We start from the raw sequence: 25,492 nt of genomic DNA, 5'->3' as shown, positions 1-25,492 counted from the left end.
AGCTTTTTATTTGGAGTTCAGTTCATTGATTATCTTTCTTCCTCTCGTGCCCCTTCTCCATCTTCTCCAACCCTTGGCTTTCCACCTTTATATTTGGAACAGCCTCCGGTTTCCCACATTCCCTGCCTCTCCTCCTCCAAACTCAAGTATTTGCCACTGCTTCCTGCACTGACCTTCTCACCAGCCAGGTCTCTGCACTTTCTCAAGCCTGAGCCAGCTGCCTGGTGCATTGCAGTTTATATTGAAAACCTTGGTTTCAAACAGCACAGGTTGTGGCTTTGTCCTGCCCCCGCTAGGAGTGCGCGGTGGGGCAGCTATGGCAATGGTTGCAATTGGGATATGATTGGAGTGGCAAACCATCGCTTTGGTGTGGGTAGGTCTAAAGACATTTTTCTTTCCCCACCGTCAGCTGCCCCGGATCTGGTGCTCAATGCCGAAATGGTGGAGCAAACCTCCTACCTGGAGGACCGCCCGATGTTCTTGCTGCAGTGTGCGCTTGAGGAGAACTGTCTGGCCACCTCGGCTGCCAACACATCTGTTTCGACTGGCTACAGGAGGCTCCTGCGCTTCTCCTCCCAGATCCACAACAACGGGCAGGCTGACTTCCGCCCCAAGAACGGCCGCCATGCCTGGATTTGGCATGACTGCCACAGGTGAGTTCTTAGGTTCCTCTGCATTTGTTGCTAATCAGAATGCAAGCGCCAAAGACCCAGTCCACTCTGCTGCCCCTTATTGGTCATGAAAGAAATTAGGTGGGTCCATTTCCTCATGGACATGGGCCCATCCACATCTCAAAGCCACAAGCCCAAATAGTACTAACTGGCCTCTTCTAGATGTTTGCGCCGTTATCGTTGTGCTGCACACAGCTGGGATAGAACTCCGATCCTTCTGCTTCAAAAGCACAGGCCCGGAGCACAGGAATAAAGGAGAATCTCCTTAAGAGTATATGGCCTATGACACACACTTGAGCAGCTATGATTCCAACCAATAGCAAACGCGCATACACAGTTTATTACAGTATAAAATCACTTGTGAAGCCAGGTAGCACAATTGATTGGAATCTTGTGGCTTGCTTTACTGAGAAATCATAGAATTCACTGAAGGGACCCCAGAAGTAGCCTATGCTGAGATGTTCCTGGGTAAAATTCCTGATGATGCAAAGGGGTTTGTGATACAGAAACATCGATGGTTCCATAACCCTCAAATAAGAGCTCTCCACCTGATTGCCCTAAGCTAAAGGACAGGTGCCAAGAATCGTAGGAATGGAAGAGACCTCGAGAGGTCATCTAGTCCAGTCTTCTGCACTCATGGCAGGACTAAGTATTATCTAGACCATCCCTGACAGGTGCTTGTCTAACCTGCTCTTAAAAATCTCCGATGATGGAGATTTCACAACCTCCCTAGGCAATTTATTCCAGTGCTTAACCACCCTGACAGGACAGTTTTCCTAATGTCCAACCTAAACCTCCCTTGCTGCAATTTAAGCCCATTGCTTCTCATCCTATCCTCGGAGGTTAACGAGAACCATTTTTCTCCCTCCTCCTTGTAATAACTTTTTATATTCTTGAAAACTGTTATTATGTCCCCCCTCAGTCTTCCCTTCTCTAGACTAAACAAACCCAATTTTTTCAATCTTCCCTCATAGGTCATGTTTTCTAGACTTTTAATCATTTTTGTTGCTCGTCTCTGGACTTTCTCCAATTTGTCCACATCTTTCCTGAAATGTGGCAACCAGAACTGGACACAATACTCCAGTTGAGGCCATATCAGCGCAGAGTAGAGCGGAAGAATTACTACTTGTGTCTTGCTTACAACACTCCTGCTAATACATCCCAGAATGATGTTCGTTTTTTTGCAAGTGTCACACTGTTGACTCATATTTAACTTGTGATCCACTATGACCCCCAGATCCCTTTCTACAGTACTCCTTCCCAGGCAGTCATTTCCCATTGTATATGTGTGCAATTGATTGTTCCTTCCTAAGTGGAGTACTTTACATTTTTCCATATTGAATTTCATCCTATTTACTTCAGACCATTTCTCCAGTTTGTCCAGTTCATTGTGAATTTTAATCCTATCCTACAAAGCACTTGAAACCCTTTCCAGCTTGGTATCGTCCACAGATAACGAACCAAACCGGACCATGGACTGATCCCTGCGGGACCCCACTCGTTATGCCCTTCCAGCTTGACTGTGAACCACTGATAACTACACTCTGGGAATGGTTTTCCAACCAGTTATTCACCCACCTTTATAGTAGCTCCATCTAGGATGCATTTCCTTAGTTTGTTGATGAGAAGGTCATGCGAGACCGTATCAAAAGCCTTACTAAAGTCAAGATGTACCACATCTACCGCTTCTCCCCTCCCCACTGCCCCCCCATCCACAAGGCTTGTTACCCTGTCAAGGAAAGCTATTGGGTTGGTTTGACACAATTTCTTCTTGACAAATCCATGCTGACTGCTACTTATCACCTTCATATCATCTAGGTGTTTGCTTGATTATTTGCTCCATTATTTTTCTGGGTACAGAAGTTAAGATGACTGGTAATGCCCCAGGCTGTCCTTATTACCCTTTTTTATAGCTTGGCACTCTGCTCTTTTCCGGTCCTGTGGAATCTCACTCATCTTCCATGACTCTTTGAAGATAATCGCTGATATCTCCTCAGTCAGGCTCCCAGAAACCTCAGCTCCCATTTCCTTTCCTCTTCCCTGTGACCAGCTGGAGCCCTTCCTCCTGTATCTCCTTCCCATTTGACTCCCCCAGTCAGCCAACCTGCTTTTAATGAACCAAGCTCCATCTTCTGGGCAGACTTTCATTAGAGTCAGGACATCTCCTCCATGCTCCAGCTAGGTTGGAGGGGGTAGGGCCCGTTCCACAACTGCACAAACCAGACTGAAAATAAACAGATCCTGCAAGGCAGATGGAAAGGGAAACCAGCTTGAGGTTTACCAATAGAGGGGAGAAACCTGCATCCCCTTTGCTATAGCTTGGGGACAGGTTTCCACTGTCTGCCAAACCATAAGTGAGCATTTATAGGGAGGGATCAGTAGAGAGGTTTAGGCAGCACAGTACCGTCCAAAGGGACTGTTCTATCCAGATGACCCACTAAACCAGCTTCCAGATCCTTTGTGGTCCTATATACTGGTTGCCTGCTCTGTTCCTCTCTGAGCCTTCAGTAGTTGGCCCTTTCTCAAGGTGGCTATATTGTCCCTCTTCTTACATAGAGACTAATACAATACTATGGCCCAATAGAATCCAAGCACTGAGACTGGCTGCTCAAAAGGAGCAAGGGTCTGTGTCTTTTGGAAGAAGTCTTAAATGAAGTGAGGAGAGGCTCGGGAAGAGGCCGCAGGCCATCTGTGTGCTTGAAACTGGATTCTGTTTACATGGAGGAATATGAACTATATTCCTCTTGCATCTTTCCAGTCTGTAAACACTGTAATATAAACACCCGTTTGAAGGATGCAGACATTTTAGGAATTGAGTCAGACCCCAAATTCTAAATTTTTTTTTGCAGCGGAGGCAGCCAAAATAGACTACTTCAAAATCAGTAGGTTGGCCACCACAGAATGCTTTTTTTTTTTTCTTTTTTTTTTTTTTCTTTTTTTCCAGCCGTCTCAGTCCGGTACTGTAAGCCTCTGTTCAGCAGGCTTTTGACATAGGAGCAGGACAAAAATTGGGAAAAGCCACTTAATGTCTAGGTGAAGGGAAACTTAAGAACATCTGGCAGTGATTTCTGTGATGGCAATTTTGGAAGAGGCAGGGTGAAGAAAAATCCTCTTTTCCTATAGGAAAAAAATGCCTTTTGTTGCTTCTATAAGCACATTTTAGTTAAATGAATACATGCATAGCTTGGTGTTGCAAACATCTGACGGACGGTATTAGGTAGCACCATTTACTGAGAAGCCCTGATTTATTTTTACAGCCAGAAGGCTAGTTCTGCTTTCCGTTAAAGTCGAACCACTTTTTAAAAACTCTTCAGCAATGTGTTTTGAATTAGACTCTGTGCAGACGGACTCTTGGGCCCATCCCGAGTACTCCTGAAACCAGTGGGGCTTGGCACTGATCTGCTCACGGGGATCAGATGGCAGGATTTGGGGCCTGTTTTGTTCCAGTGCTTATCACCATGGTATCTGAGAGCCTTTGGTGGTAACCGTGCTAGCAACTACCATGTTCCAGCCACATCGCTCTACCACTGGTTCCAAGGAGAGGGGGACAAATTCTGATCTCAGTTACATCCGTGTAACTAAGCCCTGACTGAGCAAAGCCCATGCTTAACTTTAAGCATGTACTTAAGTCCATCCGTATTTAGCAATGCACTTTCACACAAGTCCCACTGACTTCAGCTGGACTTAAGTACATGCTCAAAGTTAAACAACTTTGTTGAATCACTGGCTTGATGCACATCGTTCCCTAACACGCACAAACTATCCGCACTGGTGGAACCATCCTGACTACAATGACATGTAGAGCTGGAACCTGTCTGACAGCCATGCAGACAGGGTCAAGCTGACTCTGTTAGTGCCCGGTTAAAATAATGAACCCAGCTCTCCTGTTTGAGGCGGAGTGAAATGAGCTCAAAACTAAATTTACCCCTTTCTGCTGTTTATTTCCGGCCAGTAAATTAATGTTCTGTACCCTCTGAACTAAGGTTTCCATCTTTCTGAGATGCATATGTGTCCCCCATCACTCTGGGTCTCCCCCTCCTTAATGTATTTATATTCAGAACACCCTTGTGAGGTATGGCAGCATTCATCCCTGTTTTACAAGGGAACTGACTTGCCCAAGGTCCTACAAGATGTCTGTGGCAGAGCAGGTAATTAAACCCAGGTGTCCCAAATCCTAGGTTAACACCCTAGCCACTGGACCATCCTTCCCCTCTAGGAGTTACGCTATGCTTTTAAGATGGCAGTAAGTTCGCAGCTATCCTAACTAAAGACTATATTTCTTTGTGTGTCTCAGACATTATCACAGCATGGAGGTTTTCACACACTATGATCTGCTGAACCTCAATGGTACCAAGGTGGCCGAAGGACACAAAGCGAGTTTCTGTTTGGAAGACACTGAATGTGAATCAGGTACCCTCGCTATATCCACATAGTGTGGGAAGTTTGTGCAGGGAATTTATTGGCATTCTCGGGATCCAAAGACAAAGCTATGTTCCTTAGCAGGGTGGATGGCAAACTTGGTCGTCCAAGAGCTGTGATTGTTCTTGAGGCTAAGGAGGCCAATGCTTCCTAGTCTTTAAACCATGAAAAGAGTTGAAATCCATTGGTGCTTGCAAAAGGTTCCTGGTGCTATTACATTAAGAATGACAAGCTTCAAAAGTACTTAACTCACTGGGTGCAGGGCTGTTTGGAAAATCTGGCCTTACATTTCTGACTCCAATGATACAAGTACTTCCAAGCCACGGATCTGGGTGATCAGGTAGGAAAAATGTGTGCATTATATAGACTTGTTCCCAGCCTCTGCTACCTGTACCCACCCCTGTAGACTTCACAGCCCAGGGAATGTTATAGCTACAACATTTTGGATGAGACCTAAAGTCTCTTGAGAGAGTTAAAAGAACGACTGGCACTTTCTACATGAGAAGTGCTAACCTGCTGTCCTGGATAAATTCCAACTCATGTATTTACATTTTGTTTTCCTAAAACTCCCCCTCTAATTTCAAAAGGACACAGAATTCTTTACTTCCTGTCATGTAGCATTGCGGCCTGCTGTCACAAACACTGCTACATTCCACCCCAGAAGTGGCTGCATTTCAGGGGGCTTCCTCGCCATTGAGTTCATACACTGCTTTGGGATGGACGCACTATCCTAAGATACGATATTCACCTCAGGAGCACTGTGCATACACTCTTCTGTTCACAGAGGAACTGCCTGTCTCATAGTGAGGTTAGGAGAATACCCACAAACCAGCTGGGATTGTTCTGACATGCACTCTGTGTCCATACCTCTTTTCTCTGTAGATGTGCAGAAACAGTACGAATGTGCTAATTTTGGGGAACAAGGAATCACAGTGGGATGCTGGGATGTCTATCGTCATGATATTGACTGCCAATGGGTCGACATTACTGATATCCCACCAGGAGATTACCTCTTCCAGGTACATGGGGACTGGGATGTGGGCAACGGAGGTGGACACTTGTCTACTGGTATCTAGCAACAAATTGGTTACATGCCTAACAATGTTAAGTGATTTTAAAAATAAGCTTAAGGTAGCATGGCCAGTCACAATAGACAGATCATGAAAAGAGGTCTAGGTTGGATATTAGGAAACACTATTTCACTAGGAGGGTGGTGAAGCACTGGAATGGGTTACGAAGGGAAGTGGTGGAATCTCCATCATTAGAGCTTTTTAAGGCCCAGCTTGATAAAGCCCTGGCTGGGATGATTTAGTTGGGGATTGGTCCTGCTTTGAGCAGGTGGTTGGATTAGATGACCTCCTAAGGTCTCTTCCAACCCTGATATTTTATGATCTGTGCCACATTTTGAATACCATACAATTGTTCCAACCTTCCTTCAGAAATGCTCTCAAGTCCCTTTCAGACAAAGATTTAGGTGATTGGTGATTTTAAGTATTTTACAAACCCCCATATAAACAGCATTGTCTGGTGGGTGTGTTTGGTGGTTTTTTAGTGAAAAGAATTCTGATCATTCTCATGCACTCCTTTCAACTCTAACATTACAGCACAGGAAGCCACCACTGCTACTTCAGTCACTTTCACTTTAATACTACTTTCATTGCCCAAGTGGACTGAAATTCAAACAAACCAGGGAAAGGGTGAAAAATCTAAAACCTTTCATGTGCATGAGAGCAGAGAGAAGGGTTTTTTAAATGAATTAGTTTTGTCTTGACAGCTGTCCTATTAAATACAAGTAAGTCTCCCTTTTGCCTGTAAGCTTTGAGGCAGGTACAGTGTCTTCAGTGGGGATTGAGAAGCATGTAGCTCTTTGGGTGCTACCAGCATGCAAATAATACTGCAATCAAATGTGAAAAATAATCTTCCACATGAAACTGTTTCATTGTTTCTAAGGAAATCTCTTGTGATGTAGCAAAGAATTTTAAAGGTTTTTACTAATACAGCTGGTCAGAAAATAAACTGAAAAGTAATTTTGAAAAAAAATATGCTTTTTAAAATATTCTGACCAACTCTTCTAATTAATTATTTGTATTACTGAAGAACCTTGGAGCCCTAGTCACATACCAGGACCCCACTGTGCCAGGTGCTGTACAGGGTAGATTTGATTTAAATCACTAGTCAGGAAGACTTGATTTAATCGTGGTTTTCTACGTAAAAGTGAATTCTTGTTGGTTGTTCCAACCTTAATAAATTTTCTTCACAAATCAGAGATAGATGTAGGTTTCATTTTTACAAGGTAAACAGTGATTTATTTTGAAAACTTTTCAGATTAGTTTGACAGCTATATCAGAAAATGAATGAATGATTGTTTAGTTGTTTCATTTACCAAAGGTAATTGAAGCAGATAGTTCACCTCCCAATGACTTCATACATATCTCCAATTCAACAGGTTAATCATTAGTATTTGGACAAGAATATCACCAGACAGACATTTTAAATTGTTTTATTTAACTAAATCAACAACATTAAGTATTCTGGATTTTTTTCTTCAACAGCAAACATGCTTGTTTTGTTAAAATATTATATATGTCCCTCGCGTCTCACATTTATCTCCAGACTTCTTCTCCTTGTCCAGATCTATTCCACCCCCAACAATCTTCTATTCATTGAACTTTTAGAGAGAGGTAAGGAATTGATTGTGTACACAAATTTGTAGAGGGACAATAGGGTTGAGGTCTGTTATCTCTCTCTCTCTCTCTCTCTCTATAAATTTAAAAACACTTTTGCTGTTAATAAGCGTGTTATCTCTAAGACACAAATCCACAGTTTGAGAACTGCAAAACTAAGCATCTCTGATGGTATCTTAGACTGAGCACTGAGTCCCATTGGGTAGATAGAAGGATTAACCTAAATAATCTAGACAGAAGCCCCTGGAACCCCATAAGATTGGGTCCCTAATCCATGAACTACTAGAACTCATTTACAAAACTTTTCTTAACCATTACCTGAATATATTGTCTTGTACTATCAAATTAGAATTTATAATCCCTATTCCATGATGAGACATTATAGCTCAAAGATGTATCTTAATTAAAACTCTTTAAATAAAATGCTTTTTTGAGGAAAAGGCATATCAAAACTGATTTTTTTTTTTAAATGATTCATTTTTATCCACCCTGGTGCTGTACAAACACACAAGAAAGAGACCATCTTCTTTGCCGTTTACACTTTCAATGGCTCTATGATGTTGTTTCTTTACCCTTTCCCAGGTTGTCATTAACCCAAACTACGAAGTTGCAGAATCGGATTATTCGAACAACGTGATGAAGTGCAAGAGCCGCTATGATGGACAGCGCATCTGGATGTACAACTGCCATATAGGTGAGCAGAAGCACGTGGGAAGCTGAGCTGTTCAAAAAATAGTTATTGCTATGGGATGCAGTGTGAACTACAGGTTAGAGCCAGCAGCTGGGAGTCAAATTCTGGGTTCTGCTTCTGCCACTAACTTGCTGTGTCATAGGGGGCAGGTCACTTACCAGCGGTTCCTGTTTCCACACAGGTACAAAAGATATTGGTCCATCTCAGAAGGAAATTGTAGGACAATATTCTTAAAGCATTGGGTGAGGTGTACATCAAAGTGTTAGGTTTACTCTTCCCCTCACTCCTGCAGTAGTGTATTAATAGAAGCCGAGCTATATGTTTATCCAATTTTAATAGAATTAAATAGCCAAAAGGTAGGCAACTGCCCTTGATCCAAATTCAGAACTCCCAGTGGTGTGGCACCTTAGAAACAGGCGTAATTTACTCAATTTATCTGGTTTGTTGTGCATCTGCCTTTCGTGTCAGAGGCATAATTTACAGTCTCAGGGGTACCTTGCTGACAGTATCTGGTTCTCTCTGCCTCTCACAGGTGACTCCTTAGGCCAAGAAATGGAACAGAAGTTTGATCACTTCAGCGGACTCACAAATAACCAGGTGTCCACGCGGTAGAGCAGCCGGCCTCCCACTCACTATTTAAGGAAGCAGGGATGCCTGTTTGCAACTTCCCTAACCACTGCACAGAAAAAGAAACCAAGTAAACAACCCTGGACTTTAAATTAGCATTGTAAGTTATTCTCAGCAATACCCTCCATACCCATTTCAGGTGCTCAGCACACTAGGAAACAGAATTCGCTTTGTAACTTCTCACTCCTAATATTAAGATGATTTGGGACCAGACTTTAATTCCACTAGGCCCCATGCCCCTGCAACTAGGGCTTCACATCCATCCACCCTAACCTGTTCACTGGAGCCTCCTTCCCACCTTGTTCATCTGCACAGGTCCAGGCTGCAGTGAGCAGATCGCAGAGGTGGTGGTGGTTGTTTCCTTTGGGTGAGGACAACCTACCTGTGTCCCTACCATTGACAGTGTTTAAACATACTTCCCTCTCAGCTGCCTTGCTCCTCTCTCAGCAACTTTACGCTTTGATTTGAGTCTGAACACACACCACTGATGCGAAAACGGACATTTGTGACATTGCTTTTCTAAAGGTACTTAAATTCAATTCATTCTTAGTACTGCCATGAAAATACCCAATTTAGCACATAGCTAAGAAAAACTGGAGCAGCCTTCCTGAGACCAGGAAGGTGCAAAGTGTAATTTAATACTGTGACATAACTTGTTCATTTCAAACGCTCCACTCATGTTTTTAGCACGATCTTTAAAGGGAACATCTAAAGCAGGGCTAGTTCGCACTGTGCTCTCTATAGTAATTACCAGAACTCCACAAAGCTCCAAGTCAATTATGCAATCTAGACCTGGAAAAGTTCCATTATTTAGTACACATCCTTGTGTTGGGAGACTAAACAGCATTTCTGTTGCCCACTAAGCTGTTCACCCAAGTGATTTTATGTACGTCTATTTCCTTCCAACACCTTGAAGCTAGATATTACATCTGTGCCTTTTCTTTAAAGGATGAATATAGTTAATCATTGTACCATCAATATACTTCTGCAAAGATAATTTATTGGCCTTTACTATCAGGGATTTGGATCTTGCATTATGTCAGACCACCTGTGTAAGCGATTTTTAAAAGAAGATTTTACACTTCGGTAAATGCATAATGGTGCTAAGTGTGTTCCTCTGTTTGTTTGAGGACGCACGTTGCTACATGTCTTCAGACACACGCCTACTTGAATAAAAATCAACTTTGCCCAGAAAAGAGTTTTCTATGCCATTTTTGTGTATGTTCATTGAGTGACCTGGAAGCTTAGTTCTTTCACCCCTCTGCCACGTGGCTAGGGCAAGGGATTGGGAGTCAGGATACCTGGGTTCTACTCCCCCTCGCTTGCTTTGTGAGTCAACAAACCTGAGCTCTAGTCAATTCTTAAATTACAGCAAGGGCTGGTATTGCATCAGCTGCTGTGTCACCCTTTTTTGAGGCCTTAATCCCATGCCCTAGTTCTAAGAAAAGCTCCTCTCCCTTTGTGTTCGCTGAAAGACTCAAACTGTGAAACTGACTAGATGCAAAGTACTATCAAGTGCAAATAGAAAAATCACTCAGTTATGCTAATGTCATTAGGTGTGTAATAAGATAAAACATTTCAGTCCAAAGTGTGATTGAAGCTGGATGTGTCCCTTTAACCTCATTTTTGCTCTCTAACCTACCTCACAGGGGTGTTGTGAGGTGTAAGGAATGCCTGCTACGTCCTTTGCTAATGTCTATCAGAGGATCTTCAAGTATGTAGCTAATAAATACTAAGTTATTCCTCTCTGCTTAGAGAGAGGCATCTGGCAAAAGTTTTTGCACCTACAGTAATCTGGAAAGCTCCATTTTATTCTGAGGAGGTGAGACTTTACTAAAGGCCTGAGCTCCTGTAGTGGGAGTCTTGCAGCATCAGGTGCTACAACAATAAAGCAGATGTCAAGTTCTGGCTTTTCCCCCCCTCTAATCAGTGGATAAGAATGCTCCTTGTAATACTGCACCATCACAAACCTGAGCATGCTTGTTACGTACTGTGTATCAAAAAAACCTGATGCTGCCACATGCATTTGCTGCTTATCAGTTTTGTGGTATAACTTTATTTTAACAAACGTCAGCTTTACAACTTCAGTAAACATTAAACAGCTATTGACTCCTGCAAATGTGTTGCTCTGTTTTTCTTGCTTACAATCCAGGCCAAAGGTATTCCCTTCTTCCCTCCCCCAACCTTCAATCTAGGGCAGCTCTTCCTAGAGACTATACATTTTAAAAGAATGTAGTTCTTCGATCAAGGAGGCTTTGCTGTTGTACCTATCACAGCCCAGGAGTGGAGATTACCAAAGTGGCTATGAACTGCTTTGGCAGGGTGGTGATAAACACCTGCTGGGGAACAAGATAAGATGCTCTCCATAGTAAAGAGCTAGTTTACAGTGGCCTCTGTACCCTGGATTAGTGAGGCATAATTTGAAAAACTAAATGGCCAGTTTCCCAGAATGCAACAATATCAACAACAGTCAACTTGTTCCCTTCCCCCATTTAAAGAAAAAAAACTCCAGTGTGTGTCCTAATGTCAACTCACTGTTCTGCATGCAGTTCGCTATCCCACCCTGGCTCCTTCAAAGCTTGTCTTCGGCTCCAAGTCAGTTTACTCTTCCAGCTCCAAGTTCTCGGGCTGTAGCATGTCACCACCTGAGACACTCTGCTTTTTGTGCTGCAAACCCAGAGCCCTTGTCACCAGCCTTCTAGCCACTGCAGTGTCAGTCTGGGGTCTCTCTTTAGCCAGCTGAAGGAGCTCTAAATAAAACAGATGAGAAATCAGACAAAATGGAGGAGAGGGGGAAGTCTCCCTAATTAAATCCTCTTATTTTAGGAACACAGTCTTGTAGTTAAACTGGACTCTATTCTCAGCTCTTCCATAGAGTCACCATGCAATTACAGGCAAGTCATTTCACCTCTGTCTCAACTACCCTACCTCACACACCAGGGGACTTTACTGACTTGCCTCAATGGGATGCTGTGAGGCGAAAGTCATTGTCTGTAATATGTATAGATTCATAGACAAAAGGCAAAGTATTCTATTCAAATGGCTTAAAACCTGGTCCCTTGCTGCAGTGGTAGAGAACCTTCTGTGATTAAAATTCACAAACTGCTTCAGAACCACTCCTGGCAAAATTTAGCAATTCAGATACCAAGACAACTGATTTCAGTTGAGACACTCACTCTGAAAGCCTAGCGCTAACCCCTCAGAACGTGGCGGAGTAGGAAGGCAGACTGCTTCCACTATTAAGTATTTTTAAATGATTGTGTATGTTTTAAAAGGCTTTTCTGAAGAGCCCATTTGCCAGGGGCTACCGGCAATCGCTGCCGTTAACCACCAGCTGGCTTGTTTTAAAAATAATTAAGTAATCCAACATTTTACCAAGTCCAAACCTGCAGGCTGAATAATATACAGTGGATTTGATACCAGTAGAGTCATTTAACTGTTTGCAAACTTGAAATTATCCAGTGAGCAATATGGCTTGGCCTGGGTTAAGATTGTTCAAACAAAAAAACGGAAGGAGGCCCAACAGCGGCAAAAAACAATAAGAGGGACAGAGGCTCATTGTACCCACCCACAGCTTGGAAAATAAATCACTAATATTCTTGACAAGGTTCTAAAGGGGACACTGTCAGCTAATTTAAGTTTTGGTAAAAAAAATTTTAATTAAATACAATTTTGTTCCGGTTCAAACATTCCTCTGCAACCCAGACATCACACCCCTAGCCTAGCGCACAAAAATCAGCATGTGAAATAGACCAGTCCCTTCCCCATACAAGCGGAACAAAGTGGATTGGATTCGTTGAAAATTTCAGTTTCAATAATCTAGCAATGCTAGTAACTCAGGAAGTGCTTAAAAAAGCGAGTTTCCTTTTAAATCATTAATACTGAAATGTATTTTGACTGCACTATACTGTACAAGAAACAGTATAATTATATGTACAGTAAAATTTTATATTGCTACAAGATTAATGGCATTTTTCACTTTTACTGCAGCAAGCATAATTGATTACAGTATGACTTTAAAATGAACTGAATGTTACTAACTATGAATGGCTAAGCTTAAACAATTTTATCTGAATCTGCTACTGAATAATAAAATTATGCCAACCACAAAGTACTAACTGCTATTGGTTTCATTTTCTGTGATATTTTTTATTTGTTTGAACTAATTAGTGTAGGGGGGAAATGTACCATGAGACTCTAACATCAATTAATATACGCCTCAGATCCCCAAACATCAGTGGTGGAAACAGATCTCATTCTTGAATGCTATTTATGCTTATACAATTGAAGCAAGTGGCATAGAAAACTAGTCCCAGAATCAGTGCTGAAGCCCCACTGAAAACAATGGAATTTAAGCACGTGCTTAAAAGCAACCAACCAATCAATCCCATCTATGCTGTCAGAGCTCAACACAGTCTTCCTTACTGTGAATCTAATTCTACCCCAACACTTTTGGTACCTCTCACTGAAGCCAGTGGGAACGGTGACTGTACCAGAGAGCAGAACTGGCTCCTGTGTTACTGTACACAATGCCTCCTGTTGTGACTTACTGCTTTTCAAAAGGATATTTGCTAATAATGCATTCAGCAGCAGGCTGTATTTCGCAGAGGACACGTGTGGAACAATGCAGAAGTTACGGCGTTTAACAGGCTATGGACAAGATTTTCGAGGGTGGGGATATCCCTGCAGCTCTCACTGAAATCAGAGCTGTATGTGAAAAGCAACTTTGCAAATCAAGTCAGTTATTTAGGTGTCTAACTGTAGGCACCCAACTTTAAAAATTTTGGCCCTATGCTAAAAAATAAAATCTATGATCTTCCTCTGCATGCTTTGTCCTCCTGTTACAAACACATCAGACTACCACTTGATCATGCCACTCCTTAAGGCAGCAGATGGTTTTGAGGTGTACCACAATAGTCAGAAAAGGGACTTGAAACAAGACTGAGTTGGTGTATTAATACCCTTATTCCACCTCTGATGTGCTCCCCTTCACAGTCACTTCTCTAATCTACAGATCCAGCTGGATCCTTTCTGCCTCGGGCATCATAACTCAATCTTCCATGAGTAGAATTAAGGTGACAATTGATGCATGAGGCACAACAGAATTCAGCTCACCCTCCTGCACCAGAACAGCGTCAATAAAGCCACAAGGAGTAAACACCTGCTTTTAAAGCAGTAAAGGTCTTTACTGTGGGTTTATTTTTAAATCCAGTATAATTAATAAGTTAGTCACAATAATCACCCCTAGCAGCAGCAGATATGCAAAACAAGGAGCAAACACAAATCAAAGGTTTCTTACTTGGTCGTTGAAGTGCCTTGGTTTTAGACTGTCTTGTCCCGTGAATCAAGGATCGGATCTTTAGAGAAGGATAACTCTGTCCTAAGGCCTGAGATGCTTCAAAGAATAAAGATCACTACAGTCAACAAGCTGAATTTTTTTTAACTATAACAAAGTTCAGTACACAGGTTGAGATCCTCAGCTGGTTTAAAGCAGTATAACATCACTGAAGTCAATGGAATGACACCATTTTATCTCAGCTGATGATCTGGCCCAAGATTTTTAGTGGAACAGCAGAATTTAGTCAATTCACTCAGATATTGAATCTTGCAGTCCTTGGGCCTGCAAACTCCCACTGAAATTCATAACTGTTTTGTTCAGGATGGGTCAAGGATGATAGGATCAGGCCCCAAATATAGAGTGAAGGCTTTCTGAATATATGCACAGCCAGACTTCAACTGCTCCTAATGAACGTTATGAGCTGAAGCTCAGGATGGGGGTCAGTTTGCCATAAGGTCAGGTATTTGACCTAGATGTCACAAGCGCTTAATGATGTCCATAGAGGGTCACGCATCTCCTTTGTTGTAGGCTTGCTAGAATTTTGTTCATTTTAGAGAATAAACTCAGTTGGCAGAACGGATTCCTTTCTAAAATGGAAAATGATTCACACACTAACTCCTTATACAGGGATTCCCAGCAGCCTGTTTATTACCCAAGCCAATTAAAAACCTGCTAAGTAGCATTTCCCCAGAACACTTACTTAATAGAAGAGCACATCAACAATGCAGAATTAATTCTAGGTTCTTGTGTCAGAAGTTGAACATGTGGTTTAAAGTTTGGGGGAGGTGGCAGTGTAGGGGGGAAATATACCATGAGTCTCTATTAACATCAATAAATATACACCCCAAATCCCCAACATCAGTGGTGGAAACAGATCTCAGTCTTGAATGCTATTTATGCTTGAACTGGCATCAGTGTTTTGCAGCTGCTTAAATTCAGTACTGGAATGACTTGCATGCACTGTCAGTGGTATCTTCCATGCCTGTTACAGAAGGTTACTTCATTCAGGGATCAGGACACCTAACAGATGTGGGAGAAAGGCTTCCACTTCCATAGGGCATGTGAGGGGGATGAGAAGTTACAGAACTCTCCACGCCCACATAGGGAAATGGATTTCTTTTCAACTACCAATGAGAATTTTGGATGAAACTGGATTTAATTCTAAATACGATTTCCTTACCAATGCTACTCTGTGGAGCTGGCTCTTTCACATTCCACCTTACCAGAAGGAACAGGGTGTCTTCTTTTTAGTAACAGAAACCCCATGACGCTCATTGCAATTCAGCTTACAGGCCAAGTGGAATTTTAAGGCTCCGCAACTATTTACCATGCGACATTGGTGAAGTCCCACCAACACCAGAGGTTATTAGCATTTTGGCAAAAAATCAAGTCACATTACCTGCTGCCAGACTGGAAAAGATACCCAGGGCATGAGTGTCATCGACCCACTGAATTTTGAAACCACTCTTGCTACAAAGAAAAAGGAGAGCAACACCATAAACAATCTGACGAATAGTCTCCGTAGCAGTAATATCAGTACTTGGGGTGCTTTTCATCCATAGATACCCCGTGCTATACAAAGCATTATCCCCTTTTTATAGGTGGAGGAAGATAGAAGTAGCGGGGCTAAGTGGAACTTATTCAAGGCCACACAGCGACTTAATAGAAGAGGCGGGTACAGAATCCACGTATCCTGAACCCCACACAAATGCCTCCCCCCACCACCAGGGACTTGTTGCCCCCAGTGATTATACATTTCTTTAATTTCAATCTCAGATTTAGGATTTGTCATGGAAAGCGCTAAGCATTATTTATCATTTGCACAACGATTCAGACATAAACGGATTCCTCCAGTGTAAATAGGAAGTGCAAACGTCAGATGGTACAAAATCTAACGGGGGGGGGGGGGGGAGAGAGTTTTTAATCGCATGAAAGCCAACCAAACAAAACGTTCAAAGATTCCCCAGCCACACTGGAAACTCAAATGCCGTTGCTGTGTGCTAGGGGCATGAGAATTGGAAAATGATCAATTTCGTTTTAATGGTAGGGTTCAGCCCAATTCCGCTATCAGAGCTAAGTGCATAAAGTAAATGCAGAGGACAGACTGTAAAAAGTAGCTTGTATCTTTAGGAGTTTTACTATTAAGCTAAAGGGGCTCATACAGAAACTTACCACCACACCATTATGTACATTAAGCGGGCAGTAGGGGAGGGGAAGAGCATGAGTGTGTCTCCCTCTGCAGATGCAGTTCAAACATTTTTGCAGAGAGGACATAGTTTATTAGAGGCGCACCGGTCACAGCTCCACAGTTAAGGGGATGAATTTTGTTCTGACCCTATAATCAATGCGCTCCTTAAGGAGCTTTGATTGGATTACTGCCTGTGTGCTACACATTTACATGATCAATCTTAGCAAAGTAAGGACCCAATCCTTACTGCATTTTCAGCAGAGAAGCCAAGGACTGAATATACTTTAGGAGTTGAACTCAAATCAATGGGTGTAATTTTACTCAGGAACTCAGATACTACAGTGATGAGGGCCATTTAAGAAAAGAGCCCCGTGGTTAGCACATGAGCCTAGAACTTGGGAGAGCTGCTCACGTCATTCTGGCAACTGGCACCACTGATGTCAAGCGAATGGCTCTAAGCATGGCGAGCAGGAACTGCCCTGTTCTGAGGTAGGTACTTACTGGAACTCTGAAAATGCTTCCATCAGATGCTCCGTTTTCAGGGATGGCAAGAAATCGTAGATCTCTATAACATGTCCAAAATCTCCTTCATTGATCTGTGCATCCCCATAGCTGGAATAATCGAACTGGATCTTCTCGACGCTAATGTCCTTTACAGTCAAATAAGTTGCAATCTGGGAGGAGAAGCATGTTAGATGTCAAGGTGCACTTCTAACATTGCAGGAGAAGTCAATGAGCAAGGACATTTAGGGGTCTTCAAAAATGCAATGTTCTATCAAGCACAAAGTATGCCTGCATATTTTACAGAGCTAGGGGCTAGGGTGTGAGCCTGGGATGAGGACTGAGTTCAATTCCCTGCTCTGCCACAGCCTTCCAGTGTGACCTTGGGCTGGTCACTTAGTCTCTCGGTGTCTAGGTTCCCCACCTGGACAATGGGGATGATAGCACTGCCCTGCCTCCTGGGATAAATGCAATAAAGATCGTGAGATGCTCCGATACGGAATGGGAGCCATGTATGATACTTAGGACTGATCCCACCAGAAAATGGCATAACCAGTTTAACCACCAGTTTTTCCCTACACACTGCCCCGGAAAGACCCCTCTCTAGGGATGAGAGGGGAGTTCAGCTCCCAACGCCCATTCAGTCTTTTGCCTATGCTGTTCAACAGACCCAGTTAGCAGCAGAAGGGCTTTAAGATGGAGACTCCTGGCTGCTAGGAAATGGATTGAGACCCACCTGTGTGTACCACACTGCCCACTGCCTGAGCCGTCCACTCCCCAGTCATTTTACAGTCACAGTGTAGAGACTAGTTGGTCCTGCCATGGGTGCAGGGGACTGGACTAGACCTCTCGAGGTCCCTGCCAGTCCTAGGATTCTATACTTTTAAGTGCTTCAATAAAAGCAAGCAGGAGCCATAACCAGAGGTCTGCCAGAGCCATGACAAAGAGGTGTCCCAGGGACTCCTCCTCTCCCTTTTAGAAGATGACAGGGCCTATTAAAATCATTGCCACATCTCTAATTCACAGCCTATCTGCTGGTCACTACTGTCACAAATCCAGTCTCTAAGGTAACATTCACATCCAAACCTTTACCTCTTGCAAGAGTTCAGCACCACAGTCATCCTCTACGCTGCTCTGCTCATCCACTGCAGGGTTTTCGGTGCCTCTATCCTCCACAGACAATTCCAACCCACACCGCAGTCTGCCCGCCAGGACTGTACAGTCCTCGTCCTGATCTTCTGGTAGGGATATCTTTTGGGCACGATCCAGTACACAGGTATCCATGCAGTGCTTATCCTGGTCTGCCAGTACAGATGGTTTTTTACCATACTCCATTCCGCGGGCATCCCTACAGCTTTGATTCTGATTTTCTGGGAGACTTAGGTTTTGGCTACGCTCCAATACGATGATGTCTGTACAGCCCTCATCCTGGTTTTCAAGTACTGAAGAGTTCTTGCTGTGTTCCAATATGGAGGCATCCACAGACTCCTTATTCTGGTCTTCTGGTAGGGATAGGTTTTTGCTGCACTCTGATAGAGTGGCATTCATAGAGCCTTTATCCTGGTTTTCCAGGACCAGTACATTTTCACTACACTCCAATACACTGGCATCCATGGTATCTTTATCTTGATCTTCTATTTGGTGCAGGTTTTTGCTACACTCCAATACAGTGGCATCTGTACTGCTGTTATCCTGGTCTTCATGTTGGGATAGAGTTTTGCTACACTCCATTACAGGGGCATCTGAACAGTCTTTATCCAATGCAGATAGGTTCCTGGCACACTCCAACACAGAGACATCTGAACAGTCCACTGGACACTTGTTACTTTTATCACCACCGATTTCACCCACAATATGTTCTTCATATGCCTCTTTAGGGCCCTGGACTTCATGAAGTTCCTTGCCAGGGACTGGATCAAGATGACTTGCTACCCTGCTGGAATTTGTAGTGGCCTCAAAGTTACCCAACTCCTCTGGGGTCCCATCGGTTGCACTTTCAATGCAGCTCCCTGCCTCTCGCACGACATCATCATCTGGCTCAGCTCCAGCTACGGCCAGGCTTTCATTTCTCAACTCCTCCAGTTTTTCGCGCACCCCCCTGGGAACATACAAAGCTTTATCCGGCTTCCTCCGGGGCGGTCGCCTAGTCCTGCCGATACCTCTGTTGACTCGAGAGCCATCGGCAGGCATCTCCGCGTGGCGCAGCCCTGCGGCTCTGCCTCCCCTGCCTCTTGACTGGAGAGGGCGGTGGGATCTCGCCGTGTTGCTGGAGGAACTGTTCTGATCGCCAGGCTCCTCGGGCAACCTAGCACCAAAACAGGAGGGAAATACATGATGTGCTGGGACACTTCAAGCTGTAGTAAACTTCAGCAGGAGCAGCTTCCCCTCCCTCCTATTACGAATCAGTGTTATTGACAAGATCAAGAGTATAACCACACACAGTCACCAACGTACTGCACGCTTGCATCCTTAGCAGCAGCAGCAGCAGATCCAAACTGCGGCCCACAGATCACTTGCTGGTGCTCTGAGCAGAGCTGGCTAAGTCACTAGAGCACTGGCTCCACACCCTCCTCTCCAGCTGCTTCCGCCAGGGTCTAGGCTCTTCATTGCAGGGGAGCCTGGAGGCCTGTAAAAGCAGCTGCATAGGAGGAGGAGCCATTTTAGCAGACTGTGCTACATAGGAGGAGGAGGAAACTGAGAGGAACATCCAGGGAAGATGGAGAGAAAGGAAAGCAGCTACTGGGCAATATGTCCAGGGCACAGCGGGAGAAAAGGACCAACTGTTAAGCTGCATACACGGGGAGGAGGGAACCAAGCACGTGCATTAGCACATGAGAAGGGGACCAGGTGGCAGAGAAGCCTGCGGAGCAACAGATGAGAAGGGGAGACAAGAAGCTATTAATTCAGAAAAACGGCTATGTCAGGGGTGGGCAAAATTTTTGCCCCGAGGGCCACATCTGGGTATGGAAATTGTATGGAGGGCCATGAATGCTCACGAAATTTGGGGTTGAGGTGTGGGAGGGGGTGCGGGCTCCGGATGGGGGCGCCAGAAATGAGGAGTTCAGGGTGCGGGAAGGGACTCCGGGCTGGGGCAGGGGGTTGCGGTGTGGGCTCTGGGATGCAGGAGGGTGCTCCAGGCTGGGACTGAGGGGTTTGGAGGGTGGGACGGGAATCAGCGCTTACTTCAAGCAGCTCCTGGAAGCAGTGGCATGTCCCCCCTCTGGCTCCTACACGGAGCTATAAGCAGGCAGCACTGCGCGCTGCCCTGTCCACAGGCGCCGCCCCTGCAGCTCCTATTAGCCGCGGTTGCTGGCCAATGGGAGCTGCAGGGGCAGCATGCAGAGCCCCTGGCTGCCCCTCGACATAGGACCCAGAGGGGGGACATGCTGCTGCTTCCAGGAGACGCAAGCCCCAGACCCCACTCCCCGGCAGGAGCTCATGGGCCGGATTAAAACATCTGAAGGGCCGGATGCAGCCCCCGGGCTGTAGTTTGCCCACCCCTGGGCTATGCTCTGTATTCATCGCTTGACGCGCCACCCAACTGATCATCACCAAAAATTGTTCATAAAGTGAGGGACAGAGTAAACCGCTGGGATGTAATTCCTGATGGAAAAAAAATTCTACATCTCCTCCTATTCACTGGGGACAATACAATAATAGTGGCTTCAGACACACACCCTGGTGGGTTAAACGGGCAGCCCATCCACTTACATTTGGCCCAACATTTAACTTCTGACAAATCCCCAAGACTAACAGGCATTTTTCAACAATTTTTTTTTAAAAGGGGTCAAGGAAAACAATTGTTTTAACAACAAACATTCATCTCCTGCAGGGTCTGCGGCCCAGACATTGCAGCACTAAAATGCTTCCCTCCTCAATCTAGAATTCCATCTGTCCACCTAAAAGTGACATCACAGCCACTCCGGCCTGAATCCAGGCGGATCGCCAGACTAACACTGAAAGAGACACAGTCAACTCACTTTTGACTCAGAATTTTTAAAAAGAGCTTCTATAGAATCTAAGTCCGACAGACGTGTTGAAATGTCCCATGCTGTTGTTTTCGGTTGTAATAGGAACTTTTGTTTTTAAACACATACAAACGTCCCTCTGGAGGTTTTGCAACCCAAACATTGCAGCAGTGGGTATCTGAAAACAAAAATGACTGTGCACAAACGTGAAAGTGATTCTGCTGATTCTTCACAGAGAGAAATGCCAGGAAAAAAAACAACGTGACCAAATAGCATAAGTTACTGACAAACAAATTCGGTTTTTTAATTCTCTCACTTTTAATCTTAAAGGGCGCATAACAAATAGATATTTAATACATATTACTTTTAAGCTGACAACGTCCCTTTAACTGGGGCACCATAAGGTTAAGTAACTTGTCCAAGATCACACAGGAAAAGAACGACAGAACAGGAATGAAATTCAAGAATCCTGACACCTAGCTTTAACCACTAGCGCATACTTCCTTCCAGTTCTGGGTATAGATCCTGTTCCCTGACTCAGATCTGGGTCTAGATCCCACGAGTCCTGACTCCCTACTCTAACCACTAGACAATACTCCCTTACAAATCTAGGTACAGAACCCAGGCCTCCTGATTCCCTGTCCTCTGCTCCAACTAGACCGAACTCCCTCGCCTTACACATCTGAATAGAATTCACTATACTACAAAAGTAGGATACGGCTATTAGCTTTTTGCCTGTATTCAGTACAACTAGGCAGTTTGGTGACTGTCATGGCGTCGCTTTGATTGCATGCCCCCAACGTATTGCTTGAACCCCAAGGGGTGAAATTACCCACAGTTGTAAATTCAGACCTATTGCGTGAATTGGGGATGGATTGTTTTGTTGTTCAGGTATGTGACTGGCAGTCAGGACTCCTGGGTTCTATTTGTAACTGACTCACTGTGTGACCTTTGCAAGTCACTTAACCGCTCACTGCCTTTTTCCGTATCTGCAGAATAGACCAGGGATCAAGCCATCCTCACGGGGTGCAGTGAGTGTCAGTGCCTTGTGCACAGTAAGGGAGAAGTAGTGTTGTACCTTATGACTGAGTGACATATAACAGTCCTCCTCTTCCACCCTTCCCCGACAGAAAAGCTGCTTAACAAATCGACATTGTCCACGGTCCTGTGGATCAGGTACCTGAGGCGGCTGGACAAGGGGGGGAACAAGAGAACTCTGAAAAAGGAAAACAGACAAGGCATCATCAGCTTGGAGTGGGCAGGGAAGGGGAAGCAGATCTTGCAAGTCCCCATTAGTGACCCCAAGTCACTCCTGGAGTAGGGTCCTAATTCCATACCCAGTGGCCAGCAAGCCACATCCCAAAAGCCAATTGGCCCCCTAGCTGGGAGCAACAGCAGAGGGACTAGAGAGCGAACAGTCTGTGATGCCTGATGTACCCTCTCACCCTTCTAGGACACGACTGGGTTGGATTAGACTGCTCTGCTGTTGCCCATTGTTTTATCTATCTAGGTACTTTTATGCCCCCTCCGTCACTGTAATGATGTTACTTGCCAACACTGGCAAATTTAACCTCACAACACCCCTGCCAGGCTGTGCAGGGTTATTACCCCGGGTTGCAGGTGGGAAGCGGAGGCCCAGGGAGACGAAGGGACTTGCCCAAGGTCACACAGGACAGAGTCTGGAATAGAACCAGGTTTCCCGAGCTCCAGGCCAGTGCTTTCACCACAAGATTATCCTTCTGCCTTTATCTGTTCTATGGAAAAACACGAGGGCATCAAGGTGGAGGCCTGTCAATCTGGCACCTTTCACCAGTGGTGAATTCACAGAGAAACCCTTTATTATGTGTATCTTCAGAAATTAGGAGGTCAGAAAAAAGATATTCTGTTTCACACTGCATGGCATTTGTACACACAGTAAAATCAGATCTAGTTTCACTCCCAGGTACCTTGCAACTGGACTTTAATATCTTCCTCCATCTAAAATACGGTGATAAGTATCCAATTCAAACAACTGGAGTCCAAGCAAGTCTACCTGGAACACAGCATCCCTCTCTCCCTTCTAGTCCCTACTCTGTGACAGAAGCTCATCTGAATCTTCTTATCTGTGCACAAGAAGATAGGCAAAACATACTTCTAGGGCTCAGGTAGGCCAAGGGGTCTGTGTTCATCATGCCCCAAAATCATTTTTTCTGGGACAGAGAACACTGTGCACAGGAAGGCTTTAGCAGGGAGGGTCTGATGAAGAACAGTTTGATCTTAAACTATTGGTAATAACTCACCAAACAGGGACATCAAGTGAACAAGGCTGTGAAGTGACTGGTGCAGAAGCTGCCAGCATCCGGGATAATCCCACCCAGGGAAGAATAATAGTTAGAGATGGGCCCATGGCAAAAAAAAACAGGTACAAAATGCCTGCAGTTTGGGAAAGTGCAGATCCAGCTCAAACTTGGTAACTGACCCCTCTTGCTTTAATGGCCCAAACCATAACCCAGTTCTGAATGGTCTAGGACAGTGGTTCTCAGCCTTTCCAGACTACTGTACCCCTTTCAGGACTCTGATTTGTCTTGTATACCCCAAGTTTCACCTCACTTAAAAACTACTTGCTTACAAAATCAGACATAAAAATACAAATGTGTCCCAGCCACACTATTACTGAAAAATTGCTGACTTTCTCATTTGTACCATAAAATTATAAAATAAATCGATTGGAATATAAATATTGTACTCCCATTTCAGTGTATAGTACACAGAGCAGTATAAACAAGTCATTGTCTGTATGGAATTTTAGTTTGTACTGACTTCGCTACTGCTTTTTCTGTAGCCTGTTGTAAAACTAGGCAGATATCTAGATGAGTTGATGTACCCCCTGGAAGACCTCTGCGTACCCCCAGGGGTATGCTTACTCCTGGTTGAGAATCACTGGTCTAGGACATGGGATCTGGTTCCAAATGTTGCAGCTCAGCCCCCCATCTCTAATAAAATCTTTCGTCCTATAGGGCCCATCTGAAGCTACAGACATACAGCAGCAAAGAATTGCAGCCACCCCTGGGTGGAACGCACAGCCACCTAACGGCACAAAGCACCCTGCATGAGAGTGGGCAAAGGGGACCACAAACATTTTATTATTCACATGGGGTAAAAAGGGCCCAGGTTTTGTGGCCCTTATCTGAAAGCTCCTGCAATGTAAACGGCACAACATAAGCCACCTACTTCTCATGCTGGTTTTGGAGCAGAAAATGGTCCAGTTCTTCAGCGACCTTGCACACGAAGTCATTCTCATTGGGGGAGAGGAAGACGCCATCCAAGCAACGCAGCGCCAGGGTGACAGTGGGGGGGTGGCCTGATGGAGAGTGGGATGCAGAGGAAGAGGGTGACAAAAGGCAGCAGGGGAAGGAAGGGAGGGAAACGCAAATGCTTTAGCTCCTTGGTGCTACTGAGGTCTACAGTGGTTTGGCACTTCAGATATAGGCTGCATGGCAGAGACCACACCCTCCACCCAAAGTCTTATTGCTTTCTGTACAGACATCAGCAAGGCCCAAAGCAAATTCCCCGCCCTCCCGGGATCCACCGCAGCCCCCACCCCCAGCAAGACCCACAGCAACCCTCCCGCCTCTCCAGCATCCACCCCCCCACCTCCCAGGCATCCACCACCTCAACCCTCGCAGGACCCACAGCAACCCCCCCTCCCGCTTCCCCAGCGCCCACCCCCAGCAAGACCCACAGCAACCCTCCCGCCTCTCCAGCATCCACCCCCCCACCTCCCAGGCATCCACCACCTCAACCCTCGCAGGACCCACAGCAACCCCCCCTCCCGCTTCCCCAGCCCCCACCCCCAGCAAGACCCACAGCAACCCTCCCGCCTCTCCAGCAACCACCCTCAGCAACTCCCCCCCCCATCCATCCCCAGCAGGACCCACAGCAAACCTCTCCCCCCCACCACCTCTCCAGCATCCACCATCCTACCCACAACAGGACCCACAGCAACCCCCCCTCAAGCAACCCCCCTGCCCCCGCGGCATCCACCACCCCCAGCAACCCGCACTGTGGTCGCAGGACCGGACACCGAGGGTCGGCTCCTCTCAGCTCCCCAGACGCTGCCCCGGGCCCGGTGCCGGATGCTCCGAAGGACGGGGGGCAGCCGGAGCGGCTGCAGCGGAGGGCCGGGGCCGGCCTGCGGGGGGCAGGGGGCCGCACTCACCGGCAGGCCGGGAACCAGCAGCAGCTGCACCGCGCGGCCTCTGAGTCCCGCTTCCCGGCTTCGGCTTAGCCTCCGCCTGCGCCGCCCCGCGGCCCGGGGGAAACACGGCGGGCCGGGCTCCCTGCAGAGCCGGGCGGTGGGCGGGGACTGACTTGTGCCTGCCCCGCTTGCAGCAGCCGTGAAGGCGGGCTGTTATGCTCGGGGATT

General features: G+C 45.4%; 2 protein-coding genes across 3 annotated transcripts in view; one reads left to right on the top strand and one right to left on the bottom strand.

Moving 5' to 3' along the window:
• The window catches only part of LOXL2 (lysyl oxidase like 2), a 96,843-nt gene extending 85,260 nt beyond the window's left edge, over window positions 1–11,583 (top strand). For both annotated transcript variants that reach the window (XM_054017787.1, XM_054017786.1), the window contains 5 exons: window positions 410–653; window positions 4,966–5,081; window positions 5,973–6,109; window positions 8,357–8,468; window positions 8,998–11,583. In XM_054017787.1, coding sequence (XP_053873762.1) covers window positions 410–653; window positions 4,966–5,081; window positions 5,973–6,109; window positions 8,357–8,468; window positions 8,998–9,077 — 689 coding nt within the window. In that variant the 3' untranslated portion in view covers window positions 9,078–11,583. The remainder of the gene's footprint in view (window positions 1–409; window positions 654–4,965; window positions 5,082–5,972; window positions 6,110–8,356; window positions 8,469–8,997) is intronic.
• A 102-nt stretch (window positions 11,584–11,685) lies between these two features.
• Window positions 11,686–25,396, bottom strand: R3HCC1 (R3H domain and coiled-coil containing 1). Its single transcript, XM_054017788.1, has 8 exons — window positions 25,286–25,396; window positions 24,298–24,427; window positions 22,166–22,303; window positions 18,212–19,424; window positions 17,120–17,292; window positions 15,830–15,900; window positions 14,392–14,487; window positions 11,686–11,842 (listed from the first exon to the last, which is right to left on the bottom strand). Exons 4-8 carry the CDS (start codon window positions 19,307–19,309, stop codon window positions 11,694–11,696), a joined length of 1,587 nt encoding a protein of 528 aa, XP_053873763.1. The 5' UTR covers window positions 19,310–19,424; window positions 22,166–22,303; window positions 24,298–24,427; window positions 25,286–25,396; the 3' UTR covers window positions 11,686–11,693.
• Window positions 25,397–25,492: the final 96 nt, after the last annotated feature.

This window comes from Malaclemys terrapin, chromosome 2 (assembly GCF_027887155.1).
Source record: "Malaclemys terrapin pileata isolate rMalTer1 chromosome 2, rMalTer1.hap1, whole genome shotgun sequence".
In the NCBI taxonomy this organism is placed as follows: Eukaryota; Metazoa; Chordata; order Testudines; family Emydidae; genus Malaclemys; species Malaclemys terrapin.
This window is presented reverse-complemented; position numbering and strand designations above follow the sequence as displayed.